The 15,897-nt window shown below is 59.1% G+C and overlaps 1 protein-coding gene across 3 annotated transcripts in view; it reads right to left on the bottom strand.

The window, feature by feature from the left end:
- Positions 1-15,897, bottom strand: part of Rai1 (retinoic acid induced 1) — a 119,317-nt gene that overhangs the window by 3,956 nt on the left and 99,464 nt on the right. For 2 of the 3 annotated variants that reach the window (XM_047546212.1, XM_047546213.1), the window contains 2 exons: positions 5,168-10,745; positions 1,009-1,102 (listed from right to left, as the gene is read on the bottom strand). In XM_047546212.1, the coding sequence (XP_047402168.1) occupies positions 1,009-1,102; positions 5,168-10,729 (5,656 nt within the window). In that variant the 5' untranslated portion in view covers positions 10,730-10,745. Of the gene's footprint in view, positions 1-1,008; positions 1,103-5,167; positions 10,746-14,795; positions 14,928-15,897 lie in introns of all 3 variants that reach the window. The other variant, XM_047546215.1, reaches the window with a different exon arrangement.

Raw genomic sequence — 15,897 nt, 5'->3', positions numbered from 1 at the left:
CAAACAGCTCTGAAACAGACAGACTATTAAAATCTTCATTTTACAGATGGGGCAACCAAATGCAGAGGCATCTGTGGATTGCCCAAGACTGCACATTCAAAAATGCCAGCTGGGTGTGGTGGCACACACCAGTAATTCCAGAGACTTGGAAGGCTGAGGCAGGAGGATTGCAGGTTAGAGGCCAGCCTCAGCAACTTAGCTAGACCCATCTCAAAAAAAAAAAAAACCAAACAAAAGCCCCAAACCAAACCAAACCAAATAATGCCACTAGGCCAGAGTTGATCTTAAGGACCCTTACGATATTACTGTTCCCCATGACGGACACTACACAGTAAACAACTACTTTCTTTAGCTGAAATAAGGGATCTCTCTGAGCCTCAGATGCCCCATGTAGTTGATGAGGTTTGGAGTTCCCAGCTCTCTCTCATTCATGTAATCTGTCCCCATGTGCCTGGCAACTGTAGGTGCTTAATAAGTGCCCATGGAACAAATGAATAAAAGTAGGGAATTGGGGTAGAGGCTGCAGAGGAGGCTAGGTCTGCCTCAGAACCTCACTGTCTTGCTTAAAACCTTCATGAGGGTTCCCTGTGGCCAACAGGAGATCATTTAGCCGCAGTCTGTTTGAACCTCCTCCCCCAACTCATCGGTTTTTACTGTTGTAGATAAGCTCTCCTTTTTTCTCTGCTCACTGTGTTCCCATCCACTCTTTAAAGGCCCAACCCCAACACCCTTCTTTCTGAGACCCGCTACCCCTTGCCATGGCAGCTCTTCAAAGAGCTCTCCTGATTCTAATTTATGCCCGTCTTTCCTTGGTGCTCAGGGCAGCCCTCCATCAGGCGTGTTGCCCAGTTGTGGTCTAGAGAGAAAGATGAGGAGATGAAGAATTGCTCGGGGAGAAGAGGGAACCCAAGGGGCACGAGGAGCCTGGTTGGAGGAGCTGTGCCCAGGGTCCCCTTGCACTGCTTGGATGGGCCTCTGGGCCTCCCTGTTCCCACGGTTGGCTCTTACCCGCATCGCTGGCACACGGGTAATGGTAGGAGTGGACGCATCCTTTGTAGGAGCATCCGATGGTGGCCCCGGCTTCCTGGCAGCTGGAACATGTCTGATAGAGAGAGACAAGGCCGTGAGTCCTTCTGCTCCCCAGGAAGGCCCTGCACAGTCCCCACCCGCTTCCTCCAAAACCACCCTGGAAATCAGCCCGAATGAGGCTCAGGTCTGGGATGCAAACGCCCACATGGGCTGGTTCTCTGGCGCCCCTGGGCTGGCATGCTGCCGGGGGGGCTTTCTTGGGCCTGTGAACTCGTCACCACTATGGCCGTGGGTACCAGCCAGCACTTGCCAAGTGCTTCCTACAGCCTGGCAGAGTCTCTTTGTCTGCTGGCTCCTAACAGCCCTCGAGGTGGGTGGCATTCATTAACTATACAGGTGGTGACAACAAAGCGCCCCTGACAGGCAAGAGCGAAGGCGATGAGCACTGCTGTGCACGCTCTCTGGTGGCAGCAGGAGCACCAGTGGCAGGACCAGTCAGTTCTGCCCAGGGCAGACAGTCCACCCCCCACCAGGATGGACCAGGCTGCAGATCTGGAGACAACATGCCATCTTGAGATGCTGATTTAACGTAAACCTGGTGCTGCCCAGAGTGCACCTGGTCCCTTCCAGTTCCCAGAAATGTCTTCTGCTGAGCTTGGGGTTGTCCCCTGCCTGGCCCAGCTGTCCGGCAGCCAGGGGAGGATGGCAATGTCCAGAAAGGCCCTGGAAGAATGGAGGAAAACCCCAAGGCCTGGGGAGGGAAGTGACGGGTCCAAGGTCACCCATATTCCTGAATCAGCCATCATGATCCACGTGGGGGATTGAGGCGCAGAAGGGAAGCAGAGAGCAGGGTGGGGCCGTGCCCACATGCCCAGCCACTGAAACAAGTGCAGCGTGCTTCCTGGCAGGCCTGGCTGAAAGCCTAGTCCACATTTTCTCTAGTTAACCAATGAGAGTAGAGGCTCCCTGCCTGCACACCGCTTCAGAATGAGCCCTTGAACCCCAGTCCAGCCGGGACGCAGGCTCGCGGTCACGACCCCTGACTGAACAGGGCAGGCACAGGCTTCATTCCCAGCCCTCCTGAGGGAAGCCAGGAGCAGGTGCAGGGCTATGGCCTCTTTCCTGTCTCATCTGAGATGGCTTCCTGTGGAACTGGGGCCCAGTGTCTCCCCAATTCCTGACCCAGACAGGGGTGATGAGCACAAGTGGGGACCCCGGGCTAGATGGAGACTTTCATCCTCAGTGGCCGTTGTGGTGTCATGAAGTTTAAAGGGTCACCATAGTGTTCCTCGGGCTGATGGTTTCTGTCCACTGAGGTCCCTGGCAACCCTGGAGGCAGGCGTTGGATCGGCCACTTTCGACATGAAGAAGCAGGGGACGTCAGGTGCTTCTGACCCCAGCTACCCCCGCAGGTGTGGCCCACCCTGGGGCCTAAGCAACACTGCCCTGCCTGACAACACGGGCTCAGCTCTGTGACCTGCCTCTCCATCCTGGCATCCCAGGGCCAGGCCTCATCTGGATAGGGGATGGGGACCCAGGATGGTGTGGAGGAGGGGTGTCCAGCAGCTCACAGTTCTGTTCTCCAGAGAGCAAAGGGGACGCCAGTGTACGGGCAGGTGTAATCGGTGGACCGGGGACTTAGTTGCACACTGGGCCGGGTTGCACACCTGGGGATCTGCATAACCTTACAATTCTGTTAATGGGGCTCAGCATTCTAGGGTTCCCAGGGCAAGTGGCTTCCTGGAGCCCTTAGCAGAGCTGTAATTTGAATCATGACCAGTTTGACTCTAACAGAGTGTGGTGAGAAGAAAGGGTGGGCTGAACGGTGAGCCTGCCCATCTTTCCAGGGTGTTGCCCAGGGACTGTCCTGCGTGGAGATGTGCTGTGATGAGCCCCGAGGCTCTGGGGAGCATGCCGGCTGCCAGCCCTCAGCAGGGCCCAGGAGCATCTCTGGCAAGGAGACAGCTTGGGTGAGCAGCAAACGCCTACAGAAAGTGTGCTTCTCATTAGGCGCTCAGGACCACTCCCAGGGCAGAGGCTACCAGGCCAGCTCTGGAATAGGGGGAGCCCATGGGGACAGGGTGGGTAGACTAGACCAGCCCATTGTGTGACAGTGGGGGACCCGATCCCTGTCTGACACATGCTGCCCTCTAAGTGCAGCAGGACCTTCTTTGTGAGCAGGTCAGTGAGCTGAGACACCAAAGGCACAGGAAGAGGCTGGGACAGGCGAGGGGCTTCACCCACTCTCATGCCTATCCCTCCTCACCAGGGCCGGCCAGGGGACACAGATGACCAGATCTCAGACCTGGACCTCAAAATTATGTGCCTGGGGGCCATGAATGGGAACAGCAGCACTCCAAAGGCCAGTGTGGGCGATGTGGATGGCAGGGACAGGGTGGCAGTCAGCTGGGGTTGGCCGCCCCAGGGCAGGGGTATTGTACTGTAATGATGGGAGAGAACTGAACTTATTTTACACTTTTTTTTTTTTTTTTTTTTTTTTGGTGGTGCTGGGGATTGAACTTGTGCTTGCAAGCACTCTACCGACTGAGCTATCTCCCCAGCCCTGAACTTATTTTAAAGTGGCCACAGAGAAGCCAGTGACGAAAGAGAAAGCAGGAGGGAGTGCAAGTATCACTGAGGGAAGGGGGAAGACCCAGGGCCCCTGGGTCACCCCCAGGTGTGCAGGCCAGGGCCTAGGGCAGCCACCTCTTATCAGGGCTGGGCCTTCCTCAGTGAGGCAGACAGGACATCAGGCACAGAGGTTGCCATCATCCCCACGAGCAGTGTAGGGCCAGGAGCCTGGGAAACGGAGGTGTGAGCAGCATCCGCCGTGGCCCCAGGGGTGTGGTTTGGCCAGATAGTGCCCCGGTCAGCTGTGGGTGCAGGGGTGTGCTACAGAGGAGCAGGTGGCAATAAGGAGGCAGGGGAGCAGAGGGGAGCACAGACGGGGTGAGGGGCAAAGGCCACCAGGCTGGCCGAATTGCTCAGATGCAGGAAGTTCATGCCTCACAGGCCCCTGGCGCCTCCGGCAGCGAGCTGCAGGAAGGCAGAGGTGGAGGAGGCGGGGCTGGGGCAGGGGCTGCACGACATGGTGTGTGTCCCTGGGGACATTCCAGGGCCCAAGGCAGAGCACCAGCGAGGGTCATTTCACAGGAACCTGATGGGGCAACATGGAGCCTTGAGTGTGTGAGGGGGGCGGGGCCCAGTCTCCATGGGGAGAGTGCAGCCCTCCACTGCTTGGGGACAAGAAAGCCAGGCTGGAGTCACCTTGGCAGCCACCTGCCTGTGCACTCACTGGAAAGAGGCCACATGCCCTCAGCAGAAGGGACCTGAGGGAGCAGCTAGTGGCCTGTGGTACTTGGTGGTGGCCACTGGAAGTAGGACGTCACTCTGCAGCTCCTAGACCTATCAATATAAACACAGAGCCCTTGGTATGAGTTGGGTGCCACCCTAATGGTGACAAGGCATTGCCTTGCTGCACCCCACAGCCCCTCCCTCTGTTGTGGGCACAGGGCGCCCACCCTGGGGATGAGGGAGCACAGGCCAAGGATGCGTCCATGGGGAGTGCGGGTGGCCCCACGGTTTTTGTTCACGGAGCTCAGTGACCAGAGTTCCCTGTGGGGGTCATGGGAGGATGGTTAAGGGCTCCCTGACCACCCCGTTCACTCTTGCAGGGTGAGGTGATCCTGGGGCCACCCCCCAAAGGGGAAGGAAGGGCCCTGTGCAGGGTCCCGTGCTTCACCCACATGTGTGGTCCTCCTGTAAGCCCAGCTTTGTCCTGGAAGAGTGACTTGCTTATGGGCTGCCCTGGCATTTAATTTTGGGGCCTCGCACCCTTGCTGGGTGCACCCGTCAGTAGGGTGGAGCTGGACGGTGACAGAGGAGCGGGAGGCGCTGGCTGGGTGGGCTGAAGGCGGGGGCTGCGGTGGGATCTCCTGGGTCGATGGGTGAGCGCATCCTGCCTTAACTTCAGGTGTGCCTCACTCGGGGGTCTTGGGGTCTGTGGACGGTGCTGTGACCATGGGCATGTTTGACCCAAACCGCAGCCCTGGAGACCAGGGCTCCCCAGTTGCTGCCTGCCCGCCTGTCTGTCCTTCAGAAACCCAAGCTTCCCACCCGGGCTGGGCTGGCCTCTTACCATGTCCACGGCCACCTTCATGGCCTCCTGCAGCCCAAAGAGCTTCCCGGCCACCAGGTAGACCCCGCCGGTCCACACGGCGCAGGCCTCATGCACCCAGTGCTCCTGGGTGTCCCCGCCAGGCTCTGCAGGGGCCTCCTTGCTGCACTCATGCTTGCGGCTCTTGTCGGCTGTGGCCACCTCCTCGCCCCCGTCCCCCCGACCATCACAGCAGTAGCAACTCTGCAGCCGCCGGGACAGGCCCCGGGCACTGGTGCGCAGTGAGCCCTGCTTGGCCGGGTCCGCTGGGCCGTCGGGCCTGGGGGGCTTCCCAGCGGTGGTGGCAGCAGGGGCTGCACACTCAACTTTGAGTGTTCTCTCAAGGGGCAGTGAGGCCTCCTCACAGGTGCCTTCCGGCCGCACCTTCTCCTTGAGTTTTGGCTTCTTTTTAGGGAGGCAGTGTTCAGGGTAGTAGGGCCCACAGAGGTCCCCAAGGTCCTTGAAGTTGGCCGGGTTTTGGCAGAGGCAGCAGACAAGGCAAGAGGTACTCAGAGCCTTGGAAACCACAGGCCCCAGGTGCATTGTGGAAGAGAGAGGCAGGGAGGGCCGTGGCTGCAGGATGGAGCCCCCTGGGAGCGTGGTCAGGGAGGCCCCGGCCACATCCAAGGAGAACGAGGATGAGGATGAAGAGGAGGAGGTGGAGGAGGAAGGCTTCCTGTGGGGCTTGGGCTCATCCCCTGGGGAGTTGACAACAGTGCATACGGTGGTGAAGGCATCTCGCTTCTCCACCCGCACGAAGGGTGAAAAGGCTGGGGTCCTGCTGTCTGCCCTCAGCCTCTTGCAAGAGGAAATGTACTTGAGGCGGATTTCAGGCTCTGCGGGATCCAGGGGCAGCACCTGCTGCTGCCGTCTCCGCTTGGCACGCCCCTTACAGGGTGAAGCGTTGGTGTTCTTGGCCCGGCCACGCGTGAGGCGCTTCCGCTTGGAATAGCTGCTGTAATTGGTATGGCCTGGCTGCTTCTGTGCCCTTGTCTGGGGCTGGCAGGGCCGGCCCTCAGGGGGCTGGGAGGCCAGGCCCAGCTCCTCCGTCTTTGGCTTCTTGCCTCCTCCACCAGAGTTATCCTCGCCGCCCCCCTGTGTGCCGCTGGCCCTGTCTCGGGGAGTGAGGAGCAAAGCTGGGCCAAGATAGGGCCGCTTCTCCAGAGGGCCTTTGGAGAGTCCGAGGCCTCCAGCCCTGCCTTTCCGGCTCCTCTTCTTCGGTGCCAGCGCAGTCCCCCCAGGCTGCAGGGCCTCCAGGGACATGAAGGCCTCGGTTTTGAAACAGTCAGTGGAGGACAGTTTCTTACTGTTCATAAGTTTGCCTTTTAAGGACCTGTTGGTAGGATTTCTACACAACGGGTCGCCTCCCGAAACTGCTGGGAACTTCTGTCCAGTGCCCACACTTACCAGACCTTCTTCTGCCCCAGCCGGGCTGCCCCCAGCACTCTTAAGCCCCCCACGGTCCTTCTCAGGGAGGGTGGGGCTCAGAGGAGTCCCTGGCGGGGCACCTGGCACTTTGCATGCAAACTTCTTGAGGCTGGGCGAGGTGATCTTCTGCACAATGGCTTCCAGCTTCAGGCCCCGACCTTTCCGGGGTGGCAGCACCTTGGTCTTCATGGTCCCCTGGAAAGCTGTCCGTGAGGCGAGCTTGATGCAGGCGTCGGGGGCCTCCGGGGGCGGAGGCTTTGTGGTGGGCTCGCCGCTGCCCTTGGGCTTGGCCTTCTTGGGAGAAGACATTCTCTTAAAGAGAGAGGGGGAGCCCTCAGCCCTCTCCTCCTTCCCATCCCCCCCACCGCCACTGGTGTTGCTGCTGCTGCTGCTGCTGCTGCTGCGTAGGACCAGGTTCCGCTTCTTGGTAGGGACAGGTGCCATGAAGGATGATTTCCTCTTGAGGGCATGAAGGGGCCGATCGGAAAGCTTGCCCCCTGTGCCAGGCTTGGGGACCCTTGCTCGCTGGCTCACTCTGCCCTCCTTCTGGGGACTGCCGGAGACTTTGAACGTGGCAGGCAGGTGGTTGTTGGCAAGGACCTTCTTGGTGGCCCGGCAGTTGGGGAGCCGGCTCTCTGAGGGTCGCCGCCGCTTGGCGTGGAAGACCTCTTGGGGTTTGGTGCGCGACCGGAGGATCATGGAGCGCTGGTCCTTGCTGGGTATGCCAGGCGAGTCTGTCTCCTTGGTTTTGGAGCCCATAGGGCTGCTGTCCGAGGCCACAGGCAGGGCAGCTGGATTGCTGGGGCTGGAAGCGGCCTTGGGCGAGGGCTTCCCCACCCGCTTGCCCGACTTGAAGGCAGCTCGCTGCTTGCCCCCCAGTTTGTCAGGAGGCGCGGGGGTGGTGGTCAGGCCTGGGGGTCCGGGCGTGCGGGGCTCGCTCAGGGCCGTGAGGGAGCGGGTACACATTCTAGGGAGCCCTTCAGAGGGCCCCCTGCCTGGGGCTCCTGCCCCTTCCATCTGTCCCTGTGGGGGCCCTGTGCAGGATTCGGGGAGCAAGAGGTCTTTGGGCAACGCTGGTGCTCTGCACGGGGAGTCCTCGGCCTCGGGCAGCCCCCGGTGTACCCGCCGGCTCCGTAAACTTTTGCCCCGTGGCACAGGCTCTTTCTTAGCGATGGGTGCCTCGGGCACAGCGGGCTTATTCGGCTTTTGGGCCAGGGAGCCATCAGAGGTGGTGGAATCCACCGGAGCCCGTTCCCCATCAGGCCCTTCTTCGCCAGGCTTCATGTGGGACAAAGAGGACTCAAACCAGCTCTGGACCTTGGACTCGGCACCCACAGTAGGGCCCAGCAAGATGACAGACTCCCCAGAGAGGTGGCACGGGGAACCCCAGCCGGCCTTGGAGTCCAACACCTCCTCCACCTCCTCCTTGGTGCAGATGAGGGGGGCCTTGGGCGACAGCGGGTCCTGCATGCCAGGTCTCTGCTCTGGGCTGCCCAGCAGCTCGCACAGGGAGGAGTACTCCTCGGCCTCCAGGTCCTCCTTCCTGCCGGTGGGCGGCAACAGGGGCAGGTCCCCAAAGTCAGCTGCAGAGCAGCAGTGCCGGCTATCCTCCAGCCACCGGTCGGCCTTGCCCACATCTGGGCACTGCAACAGCCCACCCGCCTCCTCCTTCACCCCACCCGCCTCCTCCTGCTTGAAGTCCCCGGGCAGTGCAGCTGCCTTCTCCCCAGGGGGCTCCTCCTCCTGGAAGCCCAGGCAGGCTGAAGCCTCGTGGGCATCCCCTTTGCCCACACTGTCAGAGGCCTTTCCACCCTGCTCCAAGCCCTTGGTGAGCTCGCCAGGGTGCAGTCCCCAGCGGGGACAAGCATCCCCCAGGTTCTCCTCCGGCCAGGCAAAGGGGTTGGCACTGTCTGCTGAGCTGGCGGTGGTTGTGTCCGGGAAGCAGTCAAAAGCTGCTGTAGTGGGGTCTGGGGTGGCAGCCCCAAGGGTGGGCTTGGTGCCAAAGGAGAGGGGACCAGTTGTCTTCTTGGGGTCAGGGGTGGCAAAGGCCACAGAAGGGTCTTCAAACAGCCCTGGGCTAAAGTCCTTGGCATTGCTGCTCTTGTCCAGCTGCAAGGAATCAGGTAGGGCCTCAGGCTCCCCAGGTCGTGGCCACGCGTTCTTGGTCACAGAGTCAAGGCAGGCGCTATGGTTCTCCAGGGAGAAGGGCGCCTTGCTGGCATCCTTGGCCAGGCCGGGGGTCTCAGCCCAGGCCTTATCAGCTTTCTCGCCAATGGCTTCTTGCAGTCCCAGGATCTCAGAGGCCAGGTCCTCCTGTGCCAGGGCACTGAGCAGCAGCCGCGGGCAGTCCCGCTCGCCTGCCACGAACTTGGAGAAGCTGTCCAGCGGCAGACTGCTGTGCAGGCTCTGGAAGGAGTCGTCAGATTTGGTGGACATGTCGTCAGGCGAGGTCACAGAACAGGTGGACACAGACTCAGGCTTGGCCTTCGAGTTGCTGTTGACCCTCGCAGGGCTGCCACGGGCCTGGTTGCAGTAGAGGAAGCTGCGCTCCAGCGGGTCTTCAGAGCCGCTCAGGTAGTCAGCCTCCTGCGGCTCGGCGTGGGTGGACTGCGGCGTGCTACTCAGAGGCTCAGACAGCGGGGTCCCCGCCGGCTCAGCCGAGTAGCCACTGCCCTCGGGGCTGCAGTGCTGGCTCTTGTGCTGCTCTGGGGTCCTGGACACGAGGTTCTTGACCCCTTTCTTTTGTGGCACGGCAGCCTTGGACAGCAGAAGCTGCTGGACAGTGTTGGATATATTCTCCACCTGCGAGGTCAGTGCTGTGAGGCTCTGCAGGCTGAGATCTGACAGCAGGTTCTCAGGGATTTTGTCCTTCTGCAGCGGCTTGCAGTTGCTGGCCTGGGTGTCCACAGAGCTGGCGGCGTCTGTTGGGGAGGGGTTGAGCAGGGGCATGAAGTGGCTGTGGTCGGTGATCCCCGTGGGGAAGGCCCCAGTGCTGAGTGGCTGCTGGTTGTATGGGAAGTTCTCTAGGTTTGGCATTAGTGGGGATGGGGTGGAGCTGTAGGAAGGTGAGCGGCCCACTGAACGGGCAGGGGAATGGCTGGAGCTGGGGCTGAAGGTCTGGTAGTACTGCTCCGGGGTCCTGACCGCCGTGTCCGGCTGGCAGTAGCCCTGGCCTTGCTGTCCATAGTGTTGGTATTTGGCGAGGTTTTGATAATGGAGAGTCTCCTGGGCGTGGTGCCGGCTATGAAGTGCTTGCTGCTGTTGCTGGTCATAGCCGAGTCGGCCTGACTGGTAGGCATGAAGGTTCTGGACCCGCTGTCCCGGGGCCAGGCTGGCGTTGGCGGTCAGTGGCCTATCATGGGGCTGGGCGGACGGTGCTGTGCAACTCTTATAAGAGTGGGCCCCCTGTCCGCTGCCCTGGACGGACGAGGAGTAGGTGGAAGAGGTGGGGAAAGACTGGGAATGCTGGGGAAAGTGACCGCCCTGGGGAAAAGGCAGGGGCGAGGCAATGTCATTTTGTAGTTTCTGCCTTTGGAGTTTGGGGTATGCCAGGGGCTGCTGGGGCTGTGGCAGCTGTGGCGGCGGGGGCTGCTGGACATGCAGGGAGTGAGTCCGAAAGGGGAGCTGGGCGCCCTGCTCTGGGTACTGCCTGCCAGGGGGCACTGCTGTCTTTTTGAGTAAGTTCTCATCATACTTGCCCACCCCTCCTGGCAGGGGCTGTGGCTGGGGGGGTGGCGGCTGGGGGGCCCCCCAGGCCTGCAGGCCCTCCTCCCCAGAGTAGCGTCCCGGGTAAGGGTTGCTGTCCTGGATGCCACCATAGCCGGGGAAAGCCGGCCTCCCCTGCAGGGCCTGCTGTGAGGGCAGGGCCTTGCTACCTCGGTGGTACTTCTCTGCGGCCACCGCGGCCGCAGTGCTGGAGGGCGTGCTGGCGCCACCCTCGTAGCCCGGGTAAGGCTGCGGGTTATAATAGTCCTTGGCGAGCAGCCGCTGCCTGTCACAGCTCAGCCCGGCCTGACTCGGCTGCCTGTAATTCTCCAGGCGAGACGCTTCCTGCGAGGTCTGTGGGTAGCTCTGTTGTTTGCCATGGAAACCACACCTTTCTCGAAAAGACTGCATGACTTGGGCTGGTTATCTGTGAAGAGAAAAGGGAGAGAAGGAGGGCGGGTGGGGGCAGAGGGAGAGCAATTCAGATGGGCCACGTCCTTGTCCATTCCCCTCAGCCACCTCCCCACCCGCCCTCACCCCGCACACAGCCCTCGATATTCTCCGCTGGCCAGAGCCTCCCCACCAGCTGTGCACATATTGACAACTTCTGTATCAAGGAGGTGTGCTCCATAATTCCCACTTCCACAGTGCCAGCAGCCTCGCCTCGCCAAGGACAGCCACCGTGGGCGCAGGAGGTGCAAAACAGGCTGCCCGAGCCAAGTCACTGGGGAGCGGCCACTCCGCCCTCCCCTAGCTGGCTCCTCCCCTCCGCCCCCACCCACCACTCCCAGCTCTTCCAGACAGCTCAAAATCATTTAGCAGAGCAATTCCGGCTCCCCTGTCCCCTGGGGCCCGCTGGATCCTGTAATCTTAGTCCCTGTGTGGCTGTACTCAAGCGTGACCCAGCCATGCTGGGGACCCATGAGGATCTGTCCTACCCCGCCAGGGAAAGGCTGCTTGCCAAAGCCTGCCGTGATTGCACGCGTGCGCGCACACACACTCACACACACACCTCCCCTATCACTGCCGTGCCATCTGGAATCTGTCTGTTCCCTCTAGCAGACGTCAACTGGGGGCTGCCGAGCCACTGTAGATATAAAATGTCCCCTCCTCTGACTCCCAGAAACGTAGGACAGCAGCACCTGCCTCCTGTTTTTGATATCATAGGTGCATAAACAGATTACGTGATCCGGAGTAAGGGAGCGCATGCTGATGAGAAGGAAGGGAAGCAGTTCCACTGCCATGGGAGAGTGAGCCGGCCTGAGCCCCTTGGCATGGGTGTGATGGAGCCTGGTACGTCATGGAAGGGCCCCTCCCAACCTCCCCAGGCCAGGTGGCACTGGAGAGCCCATCTAGTTTTGATTTTAGGAGCTGGGGCCCAGGTGGGGTCTAACCTACCCCGGGGCAGGATCCTGGGTTAGAAAATGATCCAGGGCAGGGTAAAGAACCTTTGAGGGCAGAGCAGCAGGATGCACAATATGGGCTGGATGTGGGCGTCTAAGGCTAAAGGTTCCCCCAGAAAGTCCAATCACCCCAGAGGGCCCTCAAAGGAGGGCTGGAAAAGAGAAATACTAGCCACAGGCCCCGATCCCAAGGGCTTGGGATTTACCCAGCAACCACGCAGGCCCAGAGGAACCTCTGACTGGACTGTGTGGCCCAGGCCCCCAGGAAGGGTCAGGGACTTTCCAGTTTTCCTTCCCAAACACTAAAAAGAGGGGATGGCCTGCCCTGGGCTACAAAGATTCCAGAGTGTTTTGAGGGGTCAGAAAGGAATAGAGAGAGAGAGGTGGCAGGGCTAGAGGCACACAGAGTAAACACAGATGCGAGAAGAGGGAGAGATAGGGAGAGAGGAAAGAGGCAGAGAACTCTCCCAGGAGGGAGGTCAAGCCCCTACCCCTCTCACATGACCTGTACCCCATCAAAAATGCTTTCTTCCTTCAGGGTCTGGGGCCTGACCCAAGAAAGGGGACAGAGGAGGACTTCCATCCAGCTGAGCAGGCCAGGCCACCTGTCAGCTTCCAGGCACAGTCTCAGGTCTGTCTATCCCAGGGGCTTGGCCCAAAGCACCTCCTTTGCCTTCACAGTCAGACTGCCCAGCTGCACAGAAGGTGCCAGCATCCCCAAAGTGAGCCCCTCCCCACCAAAGCCTCCTGCCCTCTACTCCCCTCCTCTCTGCATTCACCACAGGTGCCAAGCAAGGAGATATGTGCCCGCCCTCCTGACCCACTTCAATCCCAGCCCTGGCGGCTTGGATAAAACACTCCAGGACGTGCCAACCTAGAGGAGCTGGAGGAGGCTCTTGGTTCTGGCTTGGTGGCTCCCAGCCAGGTGGGCAGTCCTGTGTCTCCTGCCCTGATCTCTGCAGAGAAGGGCGTAGCCACACTGACACAGAGCTGCCCAGGGCAGAGGGGACTGGCAGGTACCAGCAGGCACCTTCCCATGCTGCCCATGCCCTAACCCTGCAGGTGGCCAACTTTGCTCAGGGCCTGGCTGCTGGTCCCTTCTGAGGAAGGCCAGCTCCAAGGTCGAGGGCATGCCTGCTCTCTGCCCTCCCCGGGTGCATGTTTATGAGCCCAGAATGCACAAACCCAGGACCGCTCTGAAGGCTGCACCTCCCTCGTATATCTGCACAAATTACATTTCGGCTTTTATTAGTCCCAGATCACTCTCATTTCCTGCTGAGTGTCCTGTGGATATCATTAACATTTCTACGGCTCTATTTTTTTTTTTTTCACATTCTCCAAAATGCATTACCAGAAACATTATTTAAAAAGGGGGGTTGGTGGTATGTGCCATTAGCAGTGTCCCCTCCCTGCCTTCTCTGTCCACATCACCCCCTCCCTGTTTAATCAGTCCAGCTGCTGCGTCTTTTAATTTAGCCAAGCTGGATTACAGGCGGGTTTCCCAATACACACAAGCAGCTGGATGTGGCGAAACATCTATCTCTAAGAAAAGACAGTTCAATTAAAATAGGAGAGGCCCAGTGCCTGATGGAGGATGCAACAAAAATGCTCAGCCCAACACCACCCTCCAACCCCAGATGGAGGGAGGGATGCAGGAACAAAGGCCTGGTGGCATCACAGCCGCTCTCAGAGCCCTGGAGGTCCTGGTGGCTCTGTCAGGAGAAAATGGGGCACTGCCCCTTTAAGAGCTGCCTCAGGCCTGCCATGGGCTCTGTTGTTATTAATTATTGTGATTATGATTACTTTTCAAGAGCACTAGGAAAGGACACTGAGGGGGAGAAAAGCAGGCAGCGGGCTTGGGATGGGCAGCATCAGGAGAGGAGGAGTGCAGAAGTGGTGGTGGGGACAGATTGTGGCTTGGGTAGGAGGAAGAAAGGGTGAGGTTAGGGGAGGGCAACACACACACACACACACACACACACACTCAGCTCCTCCTGGTCCACAGCACTCCTGCCCTGCGGTCCCCTCCCCCACCTGCCTCATCTCCACCTCTACAGTTCTTGCTGAGCTTGGAAGACAGGCAGAGAGGAAGTCCCGCCGAACACCAGATTCCTAAGCACCTCATCCTTATAACCACTGCTGACTAGTGACCTGGAAAGACCTCCTGGAGGGGCCTGCTGGGCTCAGTGACCCAAGGCTCCAGTCCTTGAATGCAGTGTCCCAGGACTTCCCTCTGCACAGCAGCAGATCTCACCCCTCGAACGCCACCTACACAACCATGAAATAGTGTTTGGAGGGACACAATGAGACCCCCAGACTCCCTCCAGGGTAAGACCTGGCAGCAGGGTAGGTCTGGGACATGACCCTCCCAGTCCCTCAAAGACTCTGGGACCTCAGGGGGGACCTCCTGTAGCTGCTGAGTGTCTCCTCTGCTCAGGTTCCCTCTCCCATGCTTTGGTTCTTCTCTTACAGAAAAAAGTGAGCTTCAGAGGGAAGGGACCTGCTTTGGACCTAACCCAGGTGATGCAGCAGTGGTGACCAGGCCCCTTGCCTGGACCCCACATGAAGAATTCCCATTTTGGAGCTGGGCATGTTGGCGCACAACTGTGATCCCAGGGACCCGGGAGCCTAAGGCAGGAGGATCTCAAGTTCAAGGAAAGCCTGGGCAACTTAGCAAGGTCCTGTCTCAAAATAAAAAATAAAAAGGGCTGGGGATGTGGCTCAAGGAGTGAAGTGCTCCTGTGTTCAATTGCCAGTACAAAAAAAAAAAAAAAAAAAAAAAAAAAAAAAAAAATATATATATATATATATATATATATATATATATATATATATTCCATTTTGGAGGTGCAGGACAGCAAAGCAGAGGTGCTGTGCTAAAGTGGGAATGCTGGCAGCTCTGATTTCCAGTCTTCCCTGTGGCCTGGGAGGCTCTGAGTCCTCAGGCCGAGTCAGCTCCTGCTTTTATTCTATTTGCAGTGCTGAGGATGGAACCCAGGGCCTTGCAAGTAAGCCCTCTATTACAGCTGCACCCCAACCCGACCTGGCCCTCATCTTCCAGCAACCAGACCCACCTTAGGTAGGTCCACTAATGGGCAATGATGGTCACTGACCACCTGCTGTCACCATGGCAACTACTGTCCTCTGGGCAGTTGCAGTGAGGGGTCACAGGGTCCATAGCCTCTTTAGACTCCAAGGTTGGATCCCTGTCAAGGAAATGGGCACAGTGAGGGTCAGAGCTGTGGCACTGAAGGAGCCTAGTCAGGAGGGGGCAGAAGGAATTTTTTTCCTGAGAGAAAGGAGGCTTTCCGCTCCCAGCAGCAGCTCTGAAGCTGCTGGTTCCATCCCACCAACTTCCCCAAGGTTGTTTTATGACCTGGTTTACTGATTTGTAGCTGCAGGGAAAAAAAAAATTTAAAACACAACCCACTCAAGGGCCTGAGAACCCAAGGAGGAAGGGGAATTTATGGGGCTTCAGGAGGCTAGGGAGGGGCCAAGGGGGTGTCCAAGAAGGGGTGGGGCCGGTAGAACCCCTTGGGTCTCTCCATCTGTTGTGGGTGATGAGTAATAAGATTGCAGACCTGGATGGACACAATAAATTATTTGCTAGATTCACTGCTGTCCTGGGATTGGGGGGTCTATGACAAACCCTAAGGACCTGGCTTGACTCAAGGAAGGGATGAGCTGACAGTGGGTGTCCCACGAACCTCTGGGACAGGTGAGGGTGGCTGGACAAGGGGGACCATGGAACATAAGCAACCTGAGGGCAAGACAGCCCCCTCCCTAAAACATGACCCCTCTAGACCGCCCTATGTGGGCAACACTTGGGCATGCCCCCTCTTCTCACTTATGGCCCCCCGGCTCATGGGGAACCCACAGGGTGCCAGCATGCCTCTCTCTGCAGAGCCTGGGGGTCCTGAGCAGCAAGAGGCAAGCGACGGGGGGAGAAGCAGAAGACAGCTCTCTCCAGATATCACGTCGGCAGCTGGCCTCCTGAGTTGAGACGAGGGACTTCTGGCAAAGCTGGGGGCTCAGAGTTCTTCAGAGGATTTTTTTCCAGGGGAAGACTTCTGGACTCTCCAGATGTCTGGAAAGCCCCCCGCCCCCATCTTCACAGCCCACCAACATTGTCTCCTCTAGGGACCTAGCTCAGTGGCAGCTGAGATTTGTTAAGCC

The sequence above is a fragment of the Sciurus carolinensis genome, chromosome 3, assembly GCF_902686445.1.
Source record: "Sciurus carolinensis chromosome 3, mSciCar1.2, whole genome shotgun sequence".
Lineage (NCBI taxonomy): Eukaryota > Metazoa > Chordata > Mammalia > Rodentia > Sciuridae > Sciurus > Sciurus carolinensis.
The sequence above is the reverse complement of the archived record's forward strand: the minus strand, read 5'-3'. Positions and strand labels throughout refer to the sequence as shown.